Here is a 23,596-nt window from a genome sequence, read left to right on the forward strand (position 1 = left end):
GTGCACAAGCCAGGGAGGGGCAGGGGGAGGAGAGAATCCCAAGCAGACTCCATGCTCTCAGTACAGAGCCAGACACGCGGCTTGAACTCACAAACCATGAGGTCATAACCTGTGCCAAAATCAAGAGTCGGGGGCTCAACAGACTGAGCCACCCAGGCACCCCAACTCAATGCTTATTTTATTTATTTATTTATTTTTTAATTTTTTTTTTTTTCAACGTTTTTTTATTTATTTTTGGGACAGAGAGAGACAGAGCATGAACGGGGGAGGGGCAGAGAGAGAGGGAGACACAGAATCGGAAACAGGCGCCAGGCTCCGAGCCATCAGCCCAGAGCCTGACGCGGGGCTCGAACTCACGGACCGCGAGATCGTGACCTGGCTGAAGTCGGACGCCCAACCGACTGCGCCACCCAGGTGCCCCTCAATGCTTATTTTAAACGAGTATGCTGAAAATTAATAAACGAGCATACACCAAAATCTTAAAATTTCTACATTTCTGATTCTGAAATCTCTGCTTTTATAAATTTTTAACTTCAGGATTTCTTTATTTCTTTATTTTTTTTTTTTAATTTTTTTTTTAACGTTTTATTTATTTTTGAGACAGAGAGAGACAGAGCATGAACGGGGGAGGGGCAGAGAGAGAGGGAGACACAGAATCGGAAGCAGACTCCAGGCTCTGAGCCATCAGCCCAGAGCCCGACGCGGGGCTTGAACTCACGGACCGTGAGATCGTGACCTGAGCTGAAGTCGACCGCTTAACCGACTGAGCCACCCAGGCGCCCCCAGGATTTCTTTAAATTATATTTTTAAACAGATAATACCCCATATTCGTGTGGTTTTCACAAAGACTCGTTAATAAGTATTTTCTGTCTTTGTCTCCTAGCTAAACAGTTGTCCTTCTCAGAGACAACCCATTTTTCCTTCCAGAGATACTTCATATAGCACATAAGATAGTAGTTTTTTTTTTTTTTTACTTTCTCCTTTTTTGACACTATTTCTATATCTTGCTTTTTTAGCCAAATGATATATTTGGAGATTGTCCCATATTAATAAATAACAAGCCTCCTCATTCTTCAAGGATGTATAGAACCCTAAGGGTAACCCACAGGTTTTTTTTTTTTTTTTCTTTTCTAAAACTAATTTCCCGTTGACAGGTACTTAAGTTTTTACCAATCTTTTACGAATAAAAATATGCCATGCTTGGCCTGCACATACATTTTACACATGTACAAATATTTCTAAGGATGGATTCCTAGAAGTGGATTTGCTGAGTCAAAAGATAAAATGTGTATTTGCAGTATTAATGGTTAACTGCCAAATAACTGTCATAGCTTGCTCTCCCACCAGCGGCCTCTGAGACGCCCTGTTTTCCCCAGTCCCTCACCTTCATAGAAGTTTGTTCAAAATTGTTTCCATTTTGGGGCCCCTGGGTGGCTCGGTCGGTTGGACCGCTGACTACAGCTCAGGTCATGATCTCGCGGTCAGTGAGTTCGAGCCCTGCGTCAGGCTGTGTGCTAACAGTTCGGAGCCCGGAGCCTGCTTCCGATCCTGTGTCTCCCCCTCTCTCTGCCCCTTCCCTGCTGCTCTCTGTCTCTCTCTCAAAAATAATAAACATTAAAAAAAAAAATTAAAAAAAAAATTGTCTCCATTTTATTTTTTTGCTAAAGTTTATTTTTAATATAAACAAAATCTGTAAATCTCAAGTGTACAACTCGGGTTTATACACATACACACATACACCTATACATCCGTGCAACCTCCACACAGATTAATATACAAAATGTCTTCGCTTCATAAATCTCTCTTAAGCTCTCCCTAGTTCGATGCCTCTCCGCAAAGATGACCTCTCTTCTGATTTCTGTCATCACAGATTTATTTTGCCTGCTCTTGGAACCTTATATAAAAATCATATAATATATATTCTTTGGTGTAAGATTTCTATGGTTCAGAATTATTTTGTGCTATTCATTCATTTCATGTGTAGCTGTAAACTGTTCATTCTTGTGTAGAACTCATTTGTAAGAATATCCATTCTACTGTTGGACATTAGGGTTGTTTCCAGTGTGGATTATTATGAATAAGCTGTTACTAATGAACATCCTTTTCTTTTTTTTTTAAAGTTTATTTATTTTGAGAGAGAGAAAATCCCAAGCATGCTTTGCACGGTCAGTGCAGAGCCCAACGCAGGGCTCAAACTCACGAACTGTGAGATTATGACCTGAGTGGAAGTCAGACTTAACCAACTGAGCCACCCAGGCACCCCGAACATTCCTTTACATGTCTTTTGGGAACATAAGTACTCATTTTCACTGGTCATATATATGCTGGATCATTGGGCATCTGTATGTTTAGCTTTGATAGGTAAAGCCGAACAGTTTTCCACAATGGTTGTACCAATTTACACTCGTACTGATTGTGTATCTAATTGCCCTTGTTTCCTGACTAATGCTTAGTTATGCCTTTTCCTCATGTCATACCATTTCTCTCTTGACTAATGATGTGGGACACCTTTTTTAAAAGTTAAGAAAAATTTTTTTAAAGTTTATTTTGAGAGGGACAGAGCAAGAGAGAGTGTGTGTGAGTGGCAGAGGGGCAGAGAGAGAGAGAGACAGAGAGAGACACAGAGACACAGAGAGAATCCCAAGCAGGCTTTCATGCTGTTAGCATGGAGCCTGACATGGGCTCAATCCAGTGAACCATGAGATCATGACCTGAGTCGAAATCAAGTCAGATGCCTAACCAACTGAGCCACCCATGTTGCCCCTATTTCTATTTTTATTTTATTTTACTTTTTATTTTTAAAAATTGATTTATTTTGAGAGAGTGTGAGTAGGGGAGGGGCGGAGAGGGGTTGGAGAGAGAATCCCAAGCAGACTCCCTGCTGGCTGTGCAGAGACCGACACGGGGCTTGAACTCACAAACCGTGAGTGAGCGAGAATCAAGAGTCTGGATGCTTAACTGACTGAGCCACTCAGGCACCCCCCCCCCCCACCATTTTTATTTTAGGTAGAGAGAGAGAGCAAGAGTGCATGAGCAGGGAAGAGGGGTGGGGGGGTGGGGAGAGAGAATCTCAAGCAGGCTCCATGCTCAGTGCAGAGCCTGATACAGGGCTCAGTTCCACAACCCTAGGATCGTGACCTGAGCCCAGATCAAAAGTTGGACGTTCAACTGACCAAACCACCCAGGTGCTGCTGATGTTGGACACCTTTTTATTTGCTTATCAGCCATTTTGCTATTTTCTATTTTTATTAAATTTTTTTTTTTTAACGTTTATTTGTTTTTGAGACAGAGAGAGACAGAGCATGAACGGGGGAGGGGCAGAGAGAGAGGGAGGCACAGAATCGGAAGCAGGCTCTAGGCTCTGAGCCATTAGCCCAGAGCCCGATGTGGGGCTCGAACTCACGGACCGTGAGATCGTGACCTGAGCTGAAGTCCGACGCTTAACCGACTGAGCCACCCAGGCGCCCCAATTTTGCTATTTTCTTGTGAAGTGCCAGTTCAAGTTTCAACCAGTTTTTAATTGGGTTGCTTTTCTTGATTTGTAGGAGTTATTTACTTAGATACAAATCCTATTTTGAGTAGAGTGTATATATGCAAATATACCCTCACAACTTATGACTTGCCTTTTTACTCTCTTAATGAGTGTCCTTTTTTCCCCCCAGTAAAATAGCAAGTATTAATCGCTCAGATATCTGGAGTCAGGTGGGGTTCAGTTAGATCTTGACAAAGTTCAGTCACAGCTGGGGTTTGGTAGGCTAATGGCTGATCTAGCCTGGCTGATGGCTGGGGTACCTACATATTTACCATTTCTGGTACTCTTCATTCTTTAATGGTGATCCATCTTTTCATCTAATAGCATTTTCCTTTTGCTAAAGCACTTTCTTTGACATTTCTTGTAGTAAAGAACCGCTGGAGGTGACTTCTTTCAGCTTTTGTGTGTCTGAAAAGGTTTTTCTTTGCCTTTCTTTTTGTATCCTTTTTTTTTTTTTTTTTTTTTTGAGAGAGAGAGAGAGAGAGACAGTATGCAAGTGGGAGAGCGGGGCAGAGGGAGAGAGAGAGAGAATCATAAGTGGAGGCTCCATCCTCAGCGCAGAGCCTGATGAGGGGCTCGATCCCACAACCTTGGCTGGGATTGTGACCTGAGCTGAAATCAAGAGTTGGACACTTAACCGACTGAGCCACCCAGGCGCCCTAATTTTTTTTGTTATATGTCCTGTTTTTTTTGTTGTTGTTTCCTTCCTTGCCTCCTTTTGGAATAATTGAATAATTTGTTAATATTCTGCTCCCCCTCTATTAGCTTTTTAGTTGTAATTGTTCCTTTATCTCTCCACTTCATGTGCATCTACACTTTAACTTATGTTATATACTTTAAGTGTTTTAAAGTGTTGATTAAATAAACTTTTTATTTTATTTATTTATCTATGTTTAATGTTTTATTTACTTTTTGAGAGAGTGCAAGTGGGGGAGGTACAGAGAGAGGGGGACAGGGGATCCCAAGCAGGCTCTGCACTGACAGTAGCGAGCTCGATGGGCTTGAACTCGCCAACTGTGAGATCACGACCTGAGCTGAACTCAGATGCTCAACCAACTGAGCCACCCAGGCGCCCCTAAACTTTTCCCTGTAAATGATTGTTAGGCAACTGTGTAAAGGAACTACTCCCTCAAAGGTGGGGCAGTGCAACTTCCAGATACATCACTTTTCAGTGAAGTCTTACTGATCTCATCAGTTAAAGGTCATTCCAGGGGCACTTGGCTGGCTCAGTCAGTAGATGATGAGACTCTTGATCTTGGGGTTGTGAGTTCGAACCCCATGTTGGGTATAGAGATTACTGGAAAAAAAAATCTTAAAAAAAAGGTCATTCTAATTCATTGCTTATTACTGAATACCTTAAAAATGATCATTTAGAAGTCATCTGTGGTGAGGTACTGTAGGAGCAGAATACAGGGAAGGCTTCTGTGAATGGGAGCCTATGGAAAGTGGCATCTCTTCATCATCCTCATGGGGACTGTGAGCCAGAGGCAAGACTCTTAACTTGTTTTACCTGTGATGAAACTGTTGAGGCCTGACGTCTGCGGTTGCACATTAGAAATCGGTCCATGGTTTTCTGCAAAATTTGGAGCCTATATATGATTTTTTGGAATGAGACTTTGTAAGGATTATGGTGACCCTAAAAGAATTAAGAACCTTTGGATTACAGAAATATTAACCGAATATGTTGGCTTAGCAAGTTATTTAGAAAATGTTATGGTAATAACTACCATTTATTAAGGGCTCACTGTGGCACTTTACATTAATTCTATGTGTCTGTGATTCCCTGTCTACAAACAAGGGATTAAGCAGACTCAGGGACATTAATATTGTCCAAGAGGCACAGCTAGTAAGTGGCAAAATTGGGATTTGAACCCAGATTTCTAATTTTGATATTCCTAACTGCAGCCTCCATTATTAATGAAAAACAAAACAAAACAAAAACAAACAAAAAAAGAATTCTGGTAAATGACAAATTAGAAAAAAAATGTATTTTTGTGAAAATTCATCCCCACCAAAGGATACTTTGTATTTTCTATTGAGAATGTGTAACAAACCTTTTTTTGAAATTTTTCCCTATACATAGCTTACATTAGAATATGCTTGTGTAAGCACTGTTTTTCCTTCTAAGAGGAGTAATTGTAGTCATTGAGAGGGCACTTGATTTGAGATAGCTGTGAAACTGTGCTCAGTTTATGATCTTTAAGCTTATCCTCTTACAAAGTGAAGAGAGTAGTACCTGTCTAGCCAATTTCAAAGAGCTGTCATGAAGATCAAACAAGGCAGCATATTTGTAAGTGCGTCAGAAACTTTAAGAGGCCTGTAGAATGACTAGACAAGAGTTAACACACTTTGTAGGTTTAAGAAACACTTTTATGCACAATCAGAATGAAAATTCTGCCAGTTAAATTCACCTCCTGTTGATCATACAACATAGACCATTTTCAGAGGGGTTAAAATACGGGAGGAAATGTACACCTTGGAATTCATAAAGTGGTATTTATTGTCGTGTGTTATTTTATTAAAGTTCTGCCATAAAGTTCCCTGTCCTTGGAAGCCATTGAGTTTCTTTCTTTTATCTCTTGAATGTAGTAGGCTACAAATGAATGATTGATTTGGTGGCTAGGTTTCTTTTGCATTCAGTACTCTCCTTTAAATTTTTCTTGGGAGGAGGGCACCTGGGTGGCTCAGTGTGTTAAGCGTCAGACTCTTGGTTTTGGCTCAGGTCATAATTTCATGGCCCTGAGATCGAGCTCTGCATTGGGCTCCCCACTGGGCAGGAGCCTGCTTGAGATTCTCTCTTTCTCTCTCTCTCTGCCCTTCCCCCACTGGTGCTTTCTTGTGGTCTCTCTCAAAAACAAATTTTTTTTTCTTTTTCTTGGGGGGTCAGTGCCTTTTATATTAAGAATTGCATTTTTCTCACTCCAGCAAGATGAAAGGGATGTCCAGACATTCACATATGGCAAAGATCAGAAGTCCTGGCAGGCATCACAAATGGAAAAATGACTGTGTTGGACAGACAGCAGCCACTGGATCTGGTAGTAGCTTGCGTGATTCAAAGCCTGAAGATCCGCCCAAGGCAAATGCAGACCCTCTGGGTGTTTTGGTAAACACGGACTCTGGTAAGCTAAACAGGAAAGCAGCATGTTGATAAGCTTACAGGCCATGGTGCTGAACTTGATTCTTCACAGTGTTATTTGTGGAGAGTCTAATGGCAAATATGTACAAAAGTAGAATGATGCTTTTCTTTTTCTTTGTAATGGGAGTGTCTTGTCAAAACCCTCATTTCAGGTCATTTTTTCTGAATCTTGGGGAGTGGGTGCATGAGGCAGACAGATATGAAAGGAAGGTTGTATTTATTGGATAATTTTCATAGTATGGTGTAATCTTGGGAACTTTCTTAAGATTGTTCTGAATGTGTTAATGCTATAGATTCAAAATCTTTCAGTTATGTTAATTTTTCGCCCACCAGTGAAGTGGGTAATTCCAGCGGAAGCCAGTATTATTTATGCAGCTAAGTGTGAACGTAATCTCTTTGGGTAAATGATATTATTTCATTGTATTTGATACTGTTCTTCCTCAGCCCATAGAATATATTTATATTAGCATTAAATTCCCTTATTCTTGCTTAATAAGTTGAAAAATTAAAGGACCAGAATGCTGCTAACCACATAGAGATACCCTCCAGCCTCTGAGGCTCCATTTTCCCTTCTGAAAAATAAAAGTGTAGATGTAAGTGTCTTGAAAAACAAAAATGTAGGTGTAAATACTTCTGCCATCTTTCCTTCCAATAATGTATGTGTGTTCTCTTCTGCAAAGGAGTGTTATTAGTGAGTGGACTGGTTTTACATTATAAGTTTGCTAGCAAGCTCTGTTCCGCTTGGAAGACAATGGCTTCTGTGATAATCACATGGCAAATTATTAAACTTATGGATGGCAAGAGATGGGCTCACTCATTCAGTGACTGAATCAGGATGGAAGGGATCTTGGTATAAGAGAGTATTGGGCTAAGAATAAGATAGAATTTAGTTAGAATGATAGTAATTATTTTAACACCAACTAATACTTACGGAGTAAAGTACTTAACTGTGCTCTATGTGCTTTGTACGTGTTAACTCTTTTTCTCATCGCAAACCTTTTCTAATGCATAGGTACTGTTGCTACTTCCATTTTAGAACTGAGGGACGCAGGGTAAGGAATTTACCTTAGTGCAGCTGCTAGCTAATGCCAGAGCCAAAGTTTGAATTTAACAGTCTGACTCGACCGGACACTAGACTTCCTCTAAATGTGAAGTCTGAATTTATCTAAAAAAATATTGTACGAGCCTAGGATAGTTGAGATGTAGGAGAGAGTTTAGAAAAGGCAACTTTTTATCCTTGTTGATAGCAAGGAAAAGGCAGATGACATCTGGGCCAGGGCTGTTTACTCTTGGACACTGATTTTTTTCCCTTCAAAGATATTAGAGCCCACACACACTTCATCAGATTCACAGTGTGTGACCTTGATGATAAAAACCATCTGTATTCAAGTATAAACTTTCATGTTATTAAAATACTTGAAACACAAAGACTACTGTTAAAATTAGTAAGTTAGTGATTTGGAAATTATGTAATTCTTCATGCACTTTTCTAAATGAACATTTGAAGGACTTTGTAATGTTGCATAGTCTTCATCCTGTTAGCTTTGGTAGATGTGTAATTCTGTTTTCTTTCTCTTTTTTTAAGTAATCTCTACACCCAACGTGGGGTTCAAACTCACAACCCTGAGATCGAGAGTCTCATGCTCTATTGACTGAGCCAGACAGAACCCCCTTCTGTTTTCTCATTTTTAAAGAAGTATTTTAGTATGTGGTGATCTGGTGAAATACCAACAAAAAGATGATTATATATTTTGCTCTATGAAGCCTGTATCTAGGTGTTCAGGAGATACTTTAGATGTGAGAACAGTGTAAATACCTTCATGTTCATGGTAGAAAGCATTTAGTCAGATTCCTAGTAGCAGTTAAATGAGGGATCTCAAGTAATTTTGTTTTGGTTTAAATGTTGAAACCTTTACTTATACTGAGGATCAAAGATAGCAATGTACCTGTATTGAGGGTCAAAGATGATTATGTAAGTCTTGAATATAAAACTCTTACAAGTCAGTTTTAAGTTTATGATAATGTTCTTTAAGGAAATTAAAAAAAAAATGATCAAATTAGGGTAGCTTTATTTTGTGGGAGAGATTCCATTTAAATTTATGTTATCCTTTACCTGGGATTTCTTCTGGACTTTTATATTTTCCAAAAGAATGTTTAGAGCATTGGTTCTTCAACTTTTCACTCCAGTTGTAGCTACAAAAAGCTATGTGTACCATATTTTCACATGCCCAGATATTGTCAGCATGTCTGCTCTCCAATCTGTCAGTCCTACACTTGTTTGCAGGCAGCTTCCTTCTCCATGGGCCTGAGCCGGCCCACCTTACGATCGGTTGTCATGCTCATTATCCAGGTTATCGTTGGCAGGGCATCATTGTAATAATATGGCCCTGTTCATGCTCTCAGGTGGCAGTTTTCATCACTAATTTCACTTTTACAATGACGATTTCTCAATGCTTTACTTTTTTTTTCTCCTTTTTTAGGCTCAGAACCTTATGTAGACATCAGCATTCACATCTTAAACAAGAACAGTTTTTAAGGATCTTTATAGACTTCAGATCATGCTTAGAAAACCAGTGTTTTTTGTGATAGTTGGCAGGATGTGAACACTGATTAATTGCGCAGGTGCTTTAACTGGGGATTGATACTGTTACACAGGGAAAGCCTATCATTTGGAGTCTCCCAGTTTATCAGTTTTGAATATGGCCTGTTGTTACTAGATGTCCTTAATGGTGCTGTATTTTTTTTTTTTTTTTTTAATAGTTCCTTGCATATTCTGCTAACCCATCTCGCAAGGTGTTGTTGCAAATCTGTTTTTGGTACCTCATTCATTGGGACCATGTTTATTTGTTGTTTAAGTATATATACAACATGTTTTATGGCTTTCCTGACATGTGGTTTTAGTAAGTGTTGTCTGAGCTAGAAAGAAAAGAGCTGGGCAATGATGTGCGTCAAGCATCGCCGACTGAAGTGCCTCAGCATCCACAAAACAAAAAAGATCCAAGTTGTCAGTCGTATAGTATAAATATAGCTATTGTCATAGAATCACTGGGGGACATCAGTCTTTACACTGACATTAAGGTAGGTGGGCTTCTGGCGTTTAAAAGATAGATGTGAAAATAAGAAAATAAGCTAGCATGTCAGTTGCCATGAATGCTTGTTGTTAATACTTGTTTTTGAGAGTTGGAAACTGTAAAGCAAGGTTTCCATTTTTTAGGGTGACTTTTTCAACATACTGCGTTTTCTTTAGGGTACATAATTGATAAATCTTCATGGAGCTAGAGCGTGTAATTGTGTTTTGCTTCATAAAGGCTATAGGAAATAGGGGGATGAAGGCGAGAGACACGTAAAGAAAGAAGTTGTAGGAAGAAGCCAGATGGGAAGCGTTTACACCTAGGGTTTATACTTACAAAGTCTGCAAGACTTACAGAGGGCATTTTTTTCCCACTTTTCATTTCAGTAAGGATTTACTTGAGGTCCCACATTCTGCTTGTTCAGGATTGTAATTTAGAGAAGTTTCTCCCTGCTTTCAAGAAATTCATAGTCCAGTGATAAATTTTAGATTATTATATATATATGTATTTTGGTCAGAGGGCATATGATATGTATGTGTGAGAGATTGAGGTGAGGTTTACCCTAAGGAAAGGATTGCTAGGGTTTTAACAGTAAGAGAAATTATTTGAGCTAGTATTTTGTAATCATTTTAAAGTTTGATTTTATCATCTTCATTGCTCCTATCTTTATACTGGCATTTTTGGGTTAGAGAGGTGTTTCGGCTGCTTTTGTTAAAAAGTGAGTGAATTTTCGTGAGTATAATTTTGTCAGCCAGTACAGTGCCTTCAGCATACTCTTTGCAGCTGCTAAAAATGCCTGCGTTTGAACTGCTGGTAGATCCAAGGGACTTTGGGAATGGCTTTTTTTTTTTTCTTTTTTTTTTCTTTTTTAGATGAAAAGTCATGGTCGAGGACTGTTTTGATAGGGCCAAAAAGACGATCCCCCTTTTCAAAGTGTTATTGCATATCATGGATTCCCAAAACATGCCTGAGGGAGAACGAAAGCGGGGAGCAATTGTTCACTTGTGTGGACTCCTAGCTCTTACCCATGGGGAGGGTACTCAAGTGCAGCGAACTATGTGACAGTCCTGGTAGTGAGTTCACCAGGCATCCATATTGTGGTTTTACCATTGTCAAACTGAAGAAACCAGGGCCTTTTGGAGAAATGATTGACTGTAGAGTCAATATGGATTGGATCCTGAAACAAGAGAAGAGCATTAGTGGTGAAGTAGGAAAAGTGGTGAAATTACTATATAATCTGTAGATTAGGTAGTATTATACCAATGTTAATGTGGTAGCTGTGAGAAATGTGCCATGGTTATGTAAGATGTTAACAGTAGGGGAAGCTAGGTGAAGAGTATGTGGAAGTTCTTTGTAGTATCTTTGCAACATTTGTGTAAATCTAAAATTGTTTCAAATACAAAGTTTTTTATAAAAAAAAAAAAAAAAGGCAGGAAAAGGTGTGATATGTAGGCCAATCAAAGCCTTGCCCTCCACTTCTCGAATTGAGTTGTGAGGAAACACTATCCTCCAGGGTTTATTTCCCTGTGCTTTTCTATTATGTTCTGATTATAAAAACAGAAAAAACTAAAAAGCATTAAAAAAAAAACAACCCTACTTTTTCTTAACTTACAGAGACAGCCACTGCTCACATTTTGTTGTATATCCTTGTAATGTTTTTCTTATCACGTGTATATGATTTTTAAAAATAAAAATGGAATCAGGTTATTAAAGAAAAGAAAGAAGGGCCCCTGGGTGGTTCATTTCAGGTCTTAATCTCAGGGTTGTGAGTTCAAGCCCCAGGTTGGGCTCCACCCTGTGGAGACTACTTTAAAAAAAAAAAAAAAAAAAAAAAAAGAGCTTTGAATCCAGACAGAACTAGGTTTGTGTTGAGGCTCTACCTTTTCCTAACCCTATTGTTCTGTACTAGTTAGCCTTTTTTGAACTTGTCGTTATTCATTCATGCAACAGTTTGTTCTTCAAATATTTGTTGAACATTTATGTATTGTTTTAGGCTCTGAAGATACAGTACTGAACAAAGCCGAACCCTTTCCCTCCTGTAACTTGTGCTTGTTGACCTCCAAGTAGATCAGGTAGTTGTTTGGAGTTTTGCTAGAACAGGGAACAGAGAAATGGAACCATGGCTGGAAGAAGATATTTTTTAGCATTATTATTGACCATAGAGACATTTTTTAAAACTTTTTTATGTTTTTTATTATTATTATTTTTCTTTTTTTGAGAGAAAGAGAGTGAGAGCAAGCTGCAGAGGGGCAGAGAGAGAGAAGGACAGAGAGAATCCCAAGCAGGCTCTGCACTGTCAGTGCAGAGCCCAATGCAGGGCTCCAACTCACAAACTGTGAGGTCATGACCTGAGCCAAAACCAAGAATCGGACATTCAACCGACTGAGCCACCCAGGTGCCCCGTCCATGGAGACATTTTGGTAGGATGGCTTCATTTTAAGAAGAGGACTTTATGTATCTATAGGAGATATTCTAGCCCACTAATTAAGATTGGGATTTAGAGTCAAATAGCCTGGATTTAAATTTGATCCAACTGTTGTATAATTTTGTTACCTGAAGGAAAAGTAATTTAGATTTTCTGAATTTTGATTTCATCACCTGTAATGAATAGTGAAAACATATGACACCTCCTGAGACTTAAACAAGCTTATGCTTTTAGAGAGCTTTATAGTCAACTGTGTTGTGCTTTTCGGTACCTCTCTTTGGGTCTTAGAAGGAAATAATACCGTTTGGCATCTCATCACTCAAACAATGAGATGAACAGTCTCCATACTAATATTGCTGTAGAATTCTCTTTAGTCCACTAGTAATTTGTATATAAAACTGTGTATTTTTCTTTTCCCTTATTTAATTCATGAGAAAAGATAATAAAATAGCTTAAAATTGACAAGGAGCCGTTTTGGGGGCTGTGGTGCTGATTAGTATGGATGGGTGGAGGAGAGGGGATTTAACTTCATACACCAGCAGGTGGTAGTTCCTTGTTCACATAGACGTATACCCCATATCCTACTAGCATGTTTCATTTTCCCCTGGGCTGACTTGGTGAATGTTAAATGCTGTCTTGAAACATTTCATATTGGTTGTGGGTTGAGCTGGTTCATTATTACATAGACAGGTTACTTCCTGTTTTCATTCTTCATCAGGCTTTCTTTTTATTGGTTGGTTAGAAGAGATTGAATACACTTTTAGAGCTGCCAAAAACACATGTAATAGGCAGTGTCCTGAGGCTACTGCCAGGTTCACTGGGCTATGATCAAACACTTTACCTTTGGCAGGCTCTTTGAGACTTGCTCAATTCTCTGGTTTAACTTGTTTACTTAAGTTCTTAGAAGTTCTAAATAATAAAAACTTTGGGTGAATTCATTTCAGTGTAACTCTTTGAGTAATCCTTTGTGTATAAAGTGTTTTAAATATTACTTGTGCCCTCAAAACCAGTCTTAAAAACAAAAGAGGTAGATTTTTTTTTCATAGTTTACTTATTCCTAAATCTAATTTTTACAGTCAACCATCCCAATCTAGTGAAGTTAAATAAATTTCTGGCCTTGGTCTTTCCACTGCCTTAATGAAATTAATTATTTGCACAGTAGCATAAATGAAGTAAAATAATTAATAGCAAAGACTGTATAATTAATTTAGAGAAGGCCCAAATTCCATAACCTGTGAAGCATGGTAAGTAACTGAGCTCTTTGTAGCTTCCATTGACCCTCTGTCTTCTCTTTGGGGCAGATAGCTTCTTTGACCATGAAGGTTTCAAACCAAGGGACATTTTTAGGTTTCCTGAATTTTGTTTTTGGGGAAGATTAGGGAAATGATCAGAAATTGCTTCCTTTTTATTAACATCTGAGGGAGTCGGGGGCTGTCAGCTTTCTTAAATATGGTGGTGGATGTTTCTGGTTGACTGTTTCCCTTCTTTCCTGTTCTGTTTCAGAGTCTGATAAAGAGGAGAAACCACAGAGTACTGTCATACCCAAGGAAGTAACACCAGCCCTGTGCTCACTAATGAGCAGCTATGGCAGTCTCTCAGGGTCAGAGAGTGAGCCAGAAGGTAAGTTGTGGCTTCAGTTGTTACAGGCGGTTTGTTTTGTTTTGGTGCCTTTTGAATTTGGTGTATACTGTGCATCAGTAGCATCCTTTCATGTGTGTGTTTCTGAGGGCAAGATGTGTCAAGTATATTCTTTATTTAATCTTTACTTTTTTCATCTGATTCAGAAGTGAAGTTAGCATAGGATAAAGGAAAACTGGAGAAACGAGGAAATATATTGTTAGCCTGGGAGAAAAAGGCAAAAATAATATAATGACAGAAGAGAAAGAGAAAGAGAAATATTCCATTAATGAAATAAAAATTCTAAAAGATACGACAAAGAAAGTTAATTTCTTTTTTTTTACTCTCAAGAACACTTGTCTTAACATGTTTATTCAGGGATGCCTGGGTAGGTCAGTCAGTTAAGCATCTGACTCTTGGTTTTGGCTCAGGTCATGATCTCACAGTTTGTGAGTTTGAGCCCTGTTTCGGGCTCTGCCTGGAGCCTGCCTGGGTTTCTCTCACCTTCTCTCTCTGCCCCTCCCTGGTATGCATGCTCGCTCGCTCGCTCTTTCTCTCTCAAAATAAATAAACTTTAAAAAGAAAAAAAAATTATTTAGCACCTTTGGTAGGTAGAGAGAGGTCATTTGTGACCAAATGGATAATAGAATTCCTTAGATGTATATGGAGCGTTGTTCTTTATAGAGCGTATTTATATAAACTGCTCATTTGAGGAACACAGTAACTCTGTACTTGTGGTTGAATTAGCCTATGTGTTTTAAAGACTGGACGAAATGGAATCCTTGACTGTTCTTTCTGAGAAGTCAGTGATGTACAGGATACATGTCTAACCTTTAAAGATGTTGACAAACCAGCTTAATCTAGCATCTTTTTTAGGGGCACCTAAAAGAGTTGTGAGTAGGTTATTGATCGTCGTAGTGTTGCAGTTCTAAACCCAGGGTTCATATATAAATCATCAGCATATGCTTACTGAGTAAGCCCGTGTCCTTCTGTTGTGGAACCCTGGCTCTGCATGGCAAATTTATTTGGGCTTTACCGTCCATGAGAGAATTCATTTGTGTGTGTCTCGGGACAAGATGTGTAATCACAGTAGGAGCTATACCGAAGATGAGAATATAGGGTCTACAAGTGAGTGTGTAGAAAGAAGGGAGGATTTGAGTGTAATTGGATGAAGAAGGCAGCACTTTTAATATTAATTAGGTTACAGGTAATCACTGTTTGTATAGTTGGAAGATGTTGAAGGAGAAAGAGTTGGGCTTTAATATGAAGGATAATGTTTAGATGTATCCGTAACATAGGGACTTTTTCTTCTTTTTTAATGGACCACGATTTACTATGGTAGCTGGTTAAAAGCTACTTGAATTTTGATATATAAACTACTCTGGCTTTATCAGAGTATTTCTTAACAGATGGTTGCCTCTTCTTATTTTTATTTTTACTTTAAGAAAAAGTATTTGTTTCTTTACTCTTGTTTCCAATACACTGATACGATTATGGAGTTATTCTTTAAACACATATTATGTTTCCTGCTTATCGCTCTTATTTATGACAGGTGATAGCAATGAAAGCTGTTACCAGATTACTGAATCTCATAAAAACAAGCTGCACTAATGCTCTCTTCTCTCTCTCTCTTAAGATAAAACATTTGATACTTTCATTCTCATGTCTTCATTTTGAGGCTGCCACCATCTTTCAGTTAGAAGGAAGAAAGGAAACTGGGAGGTCCCACTCCTTCATTTATAGAAACTTAAATTTAAAGAAGACAAGTTTGTGAAGTTAGTATGTGTCAGAGCTGATATAAAGCCTAGGTTTAGGGACTTAAAAATCTAAAAAAGTCAACTATATTGCCTTTCATTATAGTCATGCTCTGTGTTCCTGAACAGAAATGCATAGCCTTTTCTTATAGATAATAGAAGATATCATCTATTAAGAGATACATTTGATTTTATATGAACTTATTTTTACTAATTGTCTAAAATTCCCTGCCTAAAGGAAAAAGACCTTACTTCACATTCCTAAGGCTTAAGAATTATTTTCTGTAGTTTGAATTCAGCTTTATTGTACATAGTCGCCCAGGTCACTAGCAAGTTTCCAACTTTCATGGTTAATTCTGGGCCACAGGATAGAATATTGACACAGAGGGACTTTGGAAGAAGTAAACCAAAGAAATAAAGGGGGCTTTCGCTGAACCATGAAATAACATCTAGAAGGCTGCTTATTCAAGTGGATTCTAAATGGAGAGGAGTAGTCTGATTCATCACAGATTTTAACAATTGTATCATCATAATTAAGATCTGTCTCAACTTGGGAATTAATACAAAGGTGTGGAGAGGATCTTAAACATGAATAGTGCTTTTCCAGAAAGAGTTTTAAACAAGGAAAGGGTCCCTCAAGAAACATTGAAGCAAAACAAGAGGCTGTTCTTGGCTCCGAATCATTAAGATATACATAGGAAAGAAAATTTCAGTGAGTAATGTTTCCAAGTGGGTTAGTTTGATATCTGTCCTGGGTTTTGCATGTTAGCTTTTTGTTTTTGTTTTGCCATGTTAGAAGTTAAGTGCAGTTTTATAGCTCTTCAAAATTGTTTTTTCAAACTGGTTTGGGCTATGACCGGTGGTCCTCTAAACTGAAAACTCATTTTAAAAGGCCACAAACCAAAAAAGTATGATTTATAGGTTTGAAAAACTTGAACGGTTATGTTTTAAATTCATTTGGATTGATAAATATTGCATTAAAATATGACACTAAGCTGGGAAATGTTGTGAGCCTCAAGAAAAACATAACTGGTCCCAGTTCCTCATTCCTTAGCAGAAGATTGACAGTGTGAGCTCCGGTCCATTTGACTTTCGTGTTCCTGAATTGGAAGAGCAATACTTGGAGGGGAAGGAAATAATAGAAAATAGTGCCCTTTCTGCCACTTGTTATTATTCCCATAGTTTTGAACTCTATAAACCACTTTGAATTCTTTTTTTAAAAGTTATTTATATATATATTTATTTTTAATGTTTATTTATTTATTTAAATTTTTTTTTTAATGTTTATTTATTTTTGAGAGAGGGAGAGACAGAGTGCAAGCTGGGGAGAGGCAGAGAGAGAGAGAGGGAGACGCAGAATCCGAAGCAGGCTGTAGGCTCCAGGCTCCTAGCTGTCCACACAGAGCCCGACGCGGGGCTCAAACTCACTAACGGTGAGCTCATGACCTGAGCTGAAGTCGGATGCTCAACCAATTGAGCCACCAACGCGCCCCAAATGTTTATTTATTTTTGAGAGAGAGAAAGCAGAGCATGAGCAGGGGCAGGGAGGGGCAGAGAGAGAGAGGGAGACACAGAACTCAAAGCAGGCTCCAGGCTCTGAGCTGTCAGCAGAGAGCCTGACGCGGGGCTCAAACTCAAAACTGTGAGATCATGACCTGAGCCGAAATCAGACGCTCAATCGACTAAGCCACCCAGGTGCCCCTACTTATTTATTTTTAGAGAGAGAGAGAGAGAGAGAGAGAGAGAGAGAGAGAGCAAGTGAGCATGCAAGTGGGGGTGGAGCAGAGAGAGAGGGAGAGAGACTCTCAGACAGGCTCTGTGCTATCAGTGGGGAGCCTGACACGGGGCTCAAACCCACAAACCATGAAATCGTGACCTGAGCCAAAATCAAGGTGCCAACACCTTGGGGCAAGTACTTCCTTGGTAACTGAGATTTAATGTCATTCCTGTTTGTGCAAGGCAAGGACTGGCTACAGTTTAAGGTTGGTTTCTTGTAGACATTATGTAATTGGTCTTGTGTTTTTCTCCCCAGTCTGACCACTCACCCTTTTAAGTGGGATGTTTAAATTATTTATATATATGGTAATTGATTTGGCTTGTTTCTTTTTGTCTCAGTTGTTTTTTGTTCTCTTTTCCTTCTTTTCCTGCCTTTGCATTTATCTTGTCTTATTTTAAGGGTAGTGCAAATATGGGCTTATTAGTTGAACCTCTTTTTTATTTTTTAGGAATTGGTCTGAGTTTATAGTGTGCATCTTCATTCAACTTGTTGCAATATAGTTTCAATGATATTGCACCACTTCACATATAGTTTAAGAAGTTTATAGCAATATACTTACACTTTCCTCTTCCTTTCCTTAGTGCTATTGTTATCATGGGTTTTCCGAGAGATGTTATAAATCCCACATACATTGTTATTATTTTGGCTCTGAATAAACAGTTATCTTTAAAACCTTTTGCAAATGAGAAAACATGTCTTTTGTATTTATCCACATATTGATGATTTCTGACACTCTTCATTTCTTTGTGTAGATCCAGGTTTCCATCTGGTATTATTTCCTTCATAGGGATCACTTTCTGTAGCTCTTTATGGTAATCTCTTCAATTCTTGGCAAATTATATTCCCAACTTGAAAAATATTGTATTATATTATAAATGCCTAGTTTTTATTACTAAGTAGCCAGTATTATGGCTGCTGGGGGGGGGGGGGGATAATTGACTATTTTTGTTTTAAATTGTTGGAAGTTTACCAGGTTTTTTTTGGGTTTTTTTTGTTATTTATTTTTGTATTTTTTGTTCATCACATTTAGAAGCTCCCATTAAGACTGAAGCAGACATTCTGGTGGAAGATGAGGTTCTTCATAGTGAAACTCCTAAGAAACAAAGTCAAGATGTTAAAGTGACTGTTAGAAAGTATGAGAGCCAAAAGAAAAGTTTTAAAAAGACAAACCCTAAGAGGAGAAAAGATTATCACAACTATCAAACATTATTTGAACCAAGAACACACCATCCATATCTCCTGGAAATGGTAAATGACTGTTCTTTACATTGTGATCTTTGTGTTTTTCTCAGATGATGAAGACAGCCACTGGGTCTGTGTGTGGGTTCACGATGCGTGTTTTTTAAGGTCACCAACAACATTTGCTCCTTGACGACTCAACTGTGTATCTTAACTTTGAAGCTTCATTTCACATATAGCTGACGTCTGGTAAATGTGTAGAATAGTTACACTTTTCAAAACTGCTTAAAATAAAAGAATCTAGATTTAACTGATTGGCAAGGAAATATGTATTGAGGTGTGCTGACATTGTTAAAGTTTTCATTGAAAGCACAGATAAATGCAGTGGCAGACTAAAGGGTGAAAGAGGTTTTTATGCGTTTATTTTGTGCGTTATTGACTTTATTCTCAGCGTGATATGCTGAAAAATCTTATTTCTTCAACAAATTTTAAAAGAGGAAGCATCACATCTTTTGATTCTAATTAATGGACATGAAGCTGTTCAGTGACCCAGGACTTTCATGCTAAGAGTGATAGAAAATATTCCAAATGTTTTACTAGAGTTGTAGAACTGTTGACATTGTGTGAAAGTCTGTTTTTGCCCCGTCAGGTAAGTGCTTATGCTGTAGCTAAAGTGTTCTGTGCCTGCACTCTTTGGGGTGTTACATGTAGACACTGTTGCTTCTTCTTAAGATTGATCTGAAATGTAAATTTCAGTGCTTATATAAAGTAAATTGCATTTTTAAAATACTTACCTTATAAGTAGTAAATTAAATCCTCTCTCCACTGAACATTTGTTCCTCTGTGATGTTTCTAAACTACACTAATGACATCAGAAAAGAAATTGAGTGATCTTACTCTTTTCTACAGATCACATATGATTCCTTGGTTATGTGTTTCTTCTAAAAATCAGGGATTTTTAGATTTCTTTCGATTACAATAAGCACAAAAATGAAAAGTTGTAAAATTCCAGGAATGTTGGGATTTTTTAATGCTGGTTTCATTATTACTGTATTTATATATCTGCTTATCAGTTTCTATACTGTTTGTAGGTTTGGTTTTAGGAGGGTCCTCTTTGACAGGATTTGTAGATTAAAGAATTGCAGACTTTTAAACCTATATTTCCTGTCCTTTGTTAGATACTCCTAGAGAGGACCCCAAATGTGAACATTTGTGCTGTTTAAAAAGCTAGATAGTCTTGGTATAAGTTAAAAGGAAATGTTCCTGCATTATTGTTTTAACAAATAATTTAAATATAATAATATTTTAGATTGTATTTCTTGGATATGTTTTATTTACCAGCTAATCATTTTATTGTTTTTGTTTTGTTTTGTTTTTTGTTTTAGCTTTTAGCTCCAGACATTCGACATGAAAGAAATGTTATTTTGCAGTGTGTTCGGTACATCATCAAAAATGACTTTTTTGGACTTAATACTAATTCTGCAAAAACTAAAGATGTATAGGTACCTGATGTTTCAGCGCTCATGTAACTCCTAAAGTTAGTAGAGGAAAACATTTTTAAAAGACAACTGGATTAATAATTAAATTGTCAGCCTCATGGGATATTATGTTGGATTTTTAATTCTTTCCTTTGAATCTATGCAAATAAATACATAACTGATTTTTAAGAGTGTGTCTGTATTGTTGGGGTTGTGCATAATAATTGCTGGCAGAATTCTGCTTTTTATTTTTATTTATTTGTATGTATTGCTGTCATATAAGGTAGTTTGCTCTTGGACCAGTTAAGAATGGAAGATACTGGTTTAGTAGTAGAGAAAAAAGCTTTAAAAATGTTGAATTCAGCTGAGCAAAGCTGTAGGTTAGGGAGAGAAATACAGTCATTTTGCTTTTAATGCAGGAGAGCAAGAATCATTCTTTAACTATAGCAAGGGGGATTATTTTAAAAATAAACCCTATCAATTAATTCAACTCGAAGGTCTTGAAATCTAAAATTTCCCTCTTTATTTCAAAGGACATTTTGAAATTCACCTACTGGCACTACTTAAGTAATTCAAATATTGGATGTTTAGTATATTAATATAGATATGTCCTCCATGTGTGTTTGGAGTCACTGAAAGTACTTCTTTTTGGTATAGTTCAGAATTGTACCTTTTTAATTTTTCTGTTGAAAACTATGTAAAGCATGGTACTGGATGAGGTCCAACTAATTTATAGCCAAAGCAGTAGTTTGTGAAATAACGGAAAGCCTCAGTTTTAAGATTTAATTAAAATCCATCCTATGAGCATATTAACTGAACCCTTTTTAAATGTCTTAAATAAATGGATCTTTTTGAGTCCTGTCCTACCAGAGATTTTGATTTTAGGTTGTAGTCACCTGTGCTAGCTAGAGCAGGAACTTTCCCTTCTTGACTGGGTTTTTAAAAATCAGTCTGTTGTAGTTGAAAAACTGATTTTATCTGACATTGTGATTATGGAAGTCTATGAATCTTGCCTGCAAGAAAAAGGCAAGAAAGCTGATGGGAGCCTTGAAGGAAGACCTCATCTTATCCAGAATCCTGGAACACCTGGCATGTAACATTATTTGATTACAGAGCTGAGATTAAAATTCATATGAGGTCTGTGTTTCCCGACTTTGTAACCACCATATAGACCGTTTTAGTCTCTTTTATTCTCCTCTTCCAGTGAATCCAATGCTTTAGAAAATCATCTGTCCAGTACATTACTTAATTCAGGTTATACAGTACTGTTGAGTGCTTGCTTATGTGCCACCACTATACATGGATTAAAGGTATCAACATGAACGAGGCCTTGCCTGACTTTAAGGAACTCAGTTTAATTTTTGTATTATTCATAGTTGTGACTCTTAACCCTTCATCTCATCGTGACGAAGTAACCAGGGTTACAAATGGGGTTGATGTTGTAAAACATGACTTAGTCTGCAGTTTTATCACAGGTTGGCATGCGCATTCCATAGGCTGTAAGTACATAAATGATTCCAGACCCCAGGGCTACTTTCACAGACCCCTGGGTCTCCAGGGATGTGCACAACCGCTGCCTTAAAGTATATTGCGCAACGTTTGATTTTCAATTTCTCTTGTTTTCTAATAAATGTATTTAAGACTGAAAATGCTCTTCTGAGTACTACCTTGACTGTGTCTGGCAGTCTTGAGCTCTGGTGACTGCTGTTTATTTCTAGTGGATAATTTCAGATTCAGTTACCTTTATACTTAACCCAGGAATTATTCAAGTGCATTTAAAATTTCCAGGCCCCTAGAATACAGCCCATACTGCTTCTCCTTTATGGAATACATGGTCAATATTTGTAAATGTTCTATGAGTTTTTTTTTTTAATTTTTTTTTTTTAACGTTTATTTATTTTTGAGACAGAGAGAGACAGAGCATGAACGGGGGAGGGGCAGAGAGAGAGGGAGACACAGAATCGGAAACAGGCTCCAGGCTCTGAGCCATCAGCACAGAGCCTGACGCGGGGCTCGAACTCACGGACTGCGAGATCGTGACCTGAGCCGAAGTCGGACGCTTAACCAACTGAGCCACCCAGGCGCCCCGTTCTATGAGTTTTTTTGAGGGGAGAGGTGCCTGTTCTTGGATAGAAGGATTTTTGGATTTAGCTTGTTAATTGCTCATACAGTCTACATTTCTCTCTTTTTAAAAAAAAAATTTTAATGTTCATTTATTTTTGAGTGACAGAGAGAGACAGAGCATGAGCATGAAGGGCAGAGAGAGAGGGAGACGCAGAATCCGAAGCAGGCTCCAGGCTCTGAGCTGTCAGCACAGAGCCAGACGTGGGGCTCAAACTCCTAGACTGTGAGATCATGATCTGAGCTAAGTCGGATGTTTCACTGACTGCGCCACTCAGGCACCTCTACATTCCTCTCCTATTCATATAGTAAATTGATTTCTGAGATGTGAAAGCATTCTATGATGACTCTTGCTGAGTTGTGCCTTTTTTAACTATGCAGTGCTCTTTTTTTGTCCTCAGTCCTGCACTGGCTTCTATTTTCCCTAATTACTCTAGTCAAAACAGCTTTTTGGGAGTTCAGTCTAATAGTCTCTGGGGAATTTAATGCATTTAATGGAAATTGTTGAAATGTTTGGACTGTCCCTGCCATTTTATTTCAGCTTTTCAGTGGCACGATTGAGTGTTGTTTTTTTCTCTTCGTTTTTCTTTCTAGTGCTTTGGAAATAATTAACCATATTGCTGTTCCTTTAGTGGTTACCCTTTTCTCTGTGTTTGCAGTTACAGTGGCCATGTCCTCCACCCCTCTCCCTTAGCATTCTTGCACTTGCCCACCTGGACCTTTTCTCCTGGTGTGATCATGTATTTGTTTCAGATTAATCTCTATTATCTTGGTGTGTGTGTTTGTGTGTGTTTAACAGTATGCGTCGTTATTTAGACAACTGTAAGTTTTATTGTGTCCTTTTCACTGCTTTTTCTTGCATCCCGGGGTGAGGTTTTTGGTGTACTGAAGCATATCTTCAGGTCATTAAATGTTGCATCCTCCATTTGAAATTTTTTAAAATTGAGTTTAGGGTGTTAGGTTCAACATCATTTCCCTTGAGAATTGTAAAGCCTTAACATGATTGTTTGCTAGTATTGCTGATTTAAAACCCAGACACCAATCTGATTCTCTCACCTTCTCTTTTTGTTTATTGGTAGAAGCCTGCTTTTCTGTCACTGAAAAACTTCTAGGATTTTCTTTTCATGGTTTGAGTCCTAAAATTTCACCCTTATGTGTCTGGGTATGTGGAACATTTCCCATACCCCATGGTCCTTTCACTTTGCAGAATTGGACCATTCTTGCACTGAGGGCAGCTTCTAGAAAGACATCTTTAATGACTTTCTTTCCATTTTATCCGTTTTATTTTTCTGCACCTCTTACTGGGTAACTGTGGGACCTCCTGCCTTCATCTTCTGTCATTGGACATTTACATTTTGTCTTGGTCTTTTTGCTCCATTCTGGAAGACTTCTTCAGATGTTATTTTCCAGATCACTGATTCTCTCTTCAGGTATGTCCATGACATTAGTATTTTAGCTTTTCTATTTCATCTTAAGTTTAGTAATTTGTTTTTAAATATTCAAGAT

At 38.1% G+C, this 23,596-nt stretch overlaps 1 protein-coding gene across 1 annotated transcript in view; it reads left to right on the plus strand.

Moving 5' to 3' along the window:
- The window catches only part of NUFIP1 (nuclear FMR1 interacting protein 1), a 38,688-nt gene extending 18,536 nt beyond the window's left edge, over positions 1-20,152 (plus strand). The window contains exons 7-10 of the mRNA XM_049646984.1: positions 6,458-6,651; positions 13,668-13,784; positions 18,343-18,560; positions 19,877-20,152. Coding sequence (XP_049502941.1) covers positions 6,458-6,651; positions 13,668-13,784; positions 18,343-18,560; positions 19,877-19,993 — 646 coding nt within the window. The 3' untranslated portion in view covers positions 19,994-20,152. The remainder of the gene's footprint in view (positions 1-6,457; positions 6,652-13,667; positions 13,785-18,342; positions 18,561-19,876) is intronic.
- The last annotated feature ends 3,444 nt before the right edge of the window (positions 20,153-23,596 follow it).

The sequence above is a fragment of the Panthera uncia genome (assembly GCF_023721935.1).
Source record: "Panthera uncia isolate 11264 chromosome A1 unlocalized genomic scaffold, Puncia_PCG_1.0 HiC_scaffold_16, whole genome shotgun sequence".
NCBI lineage: Eukaryota > Metazoa > Chordata > Mammalia > Carnivora > Felidae > Panthera > Panthera uncia.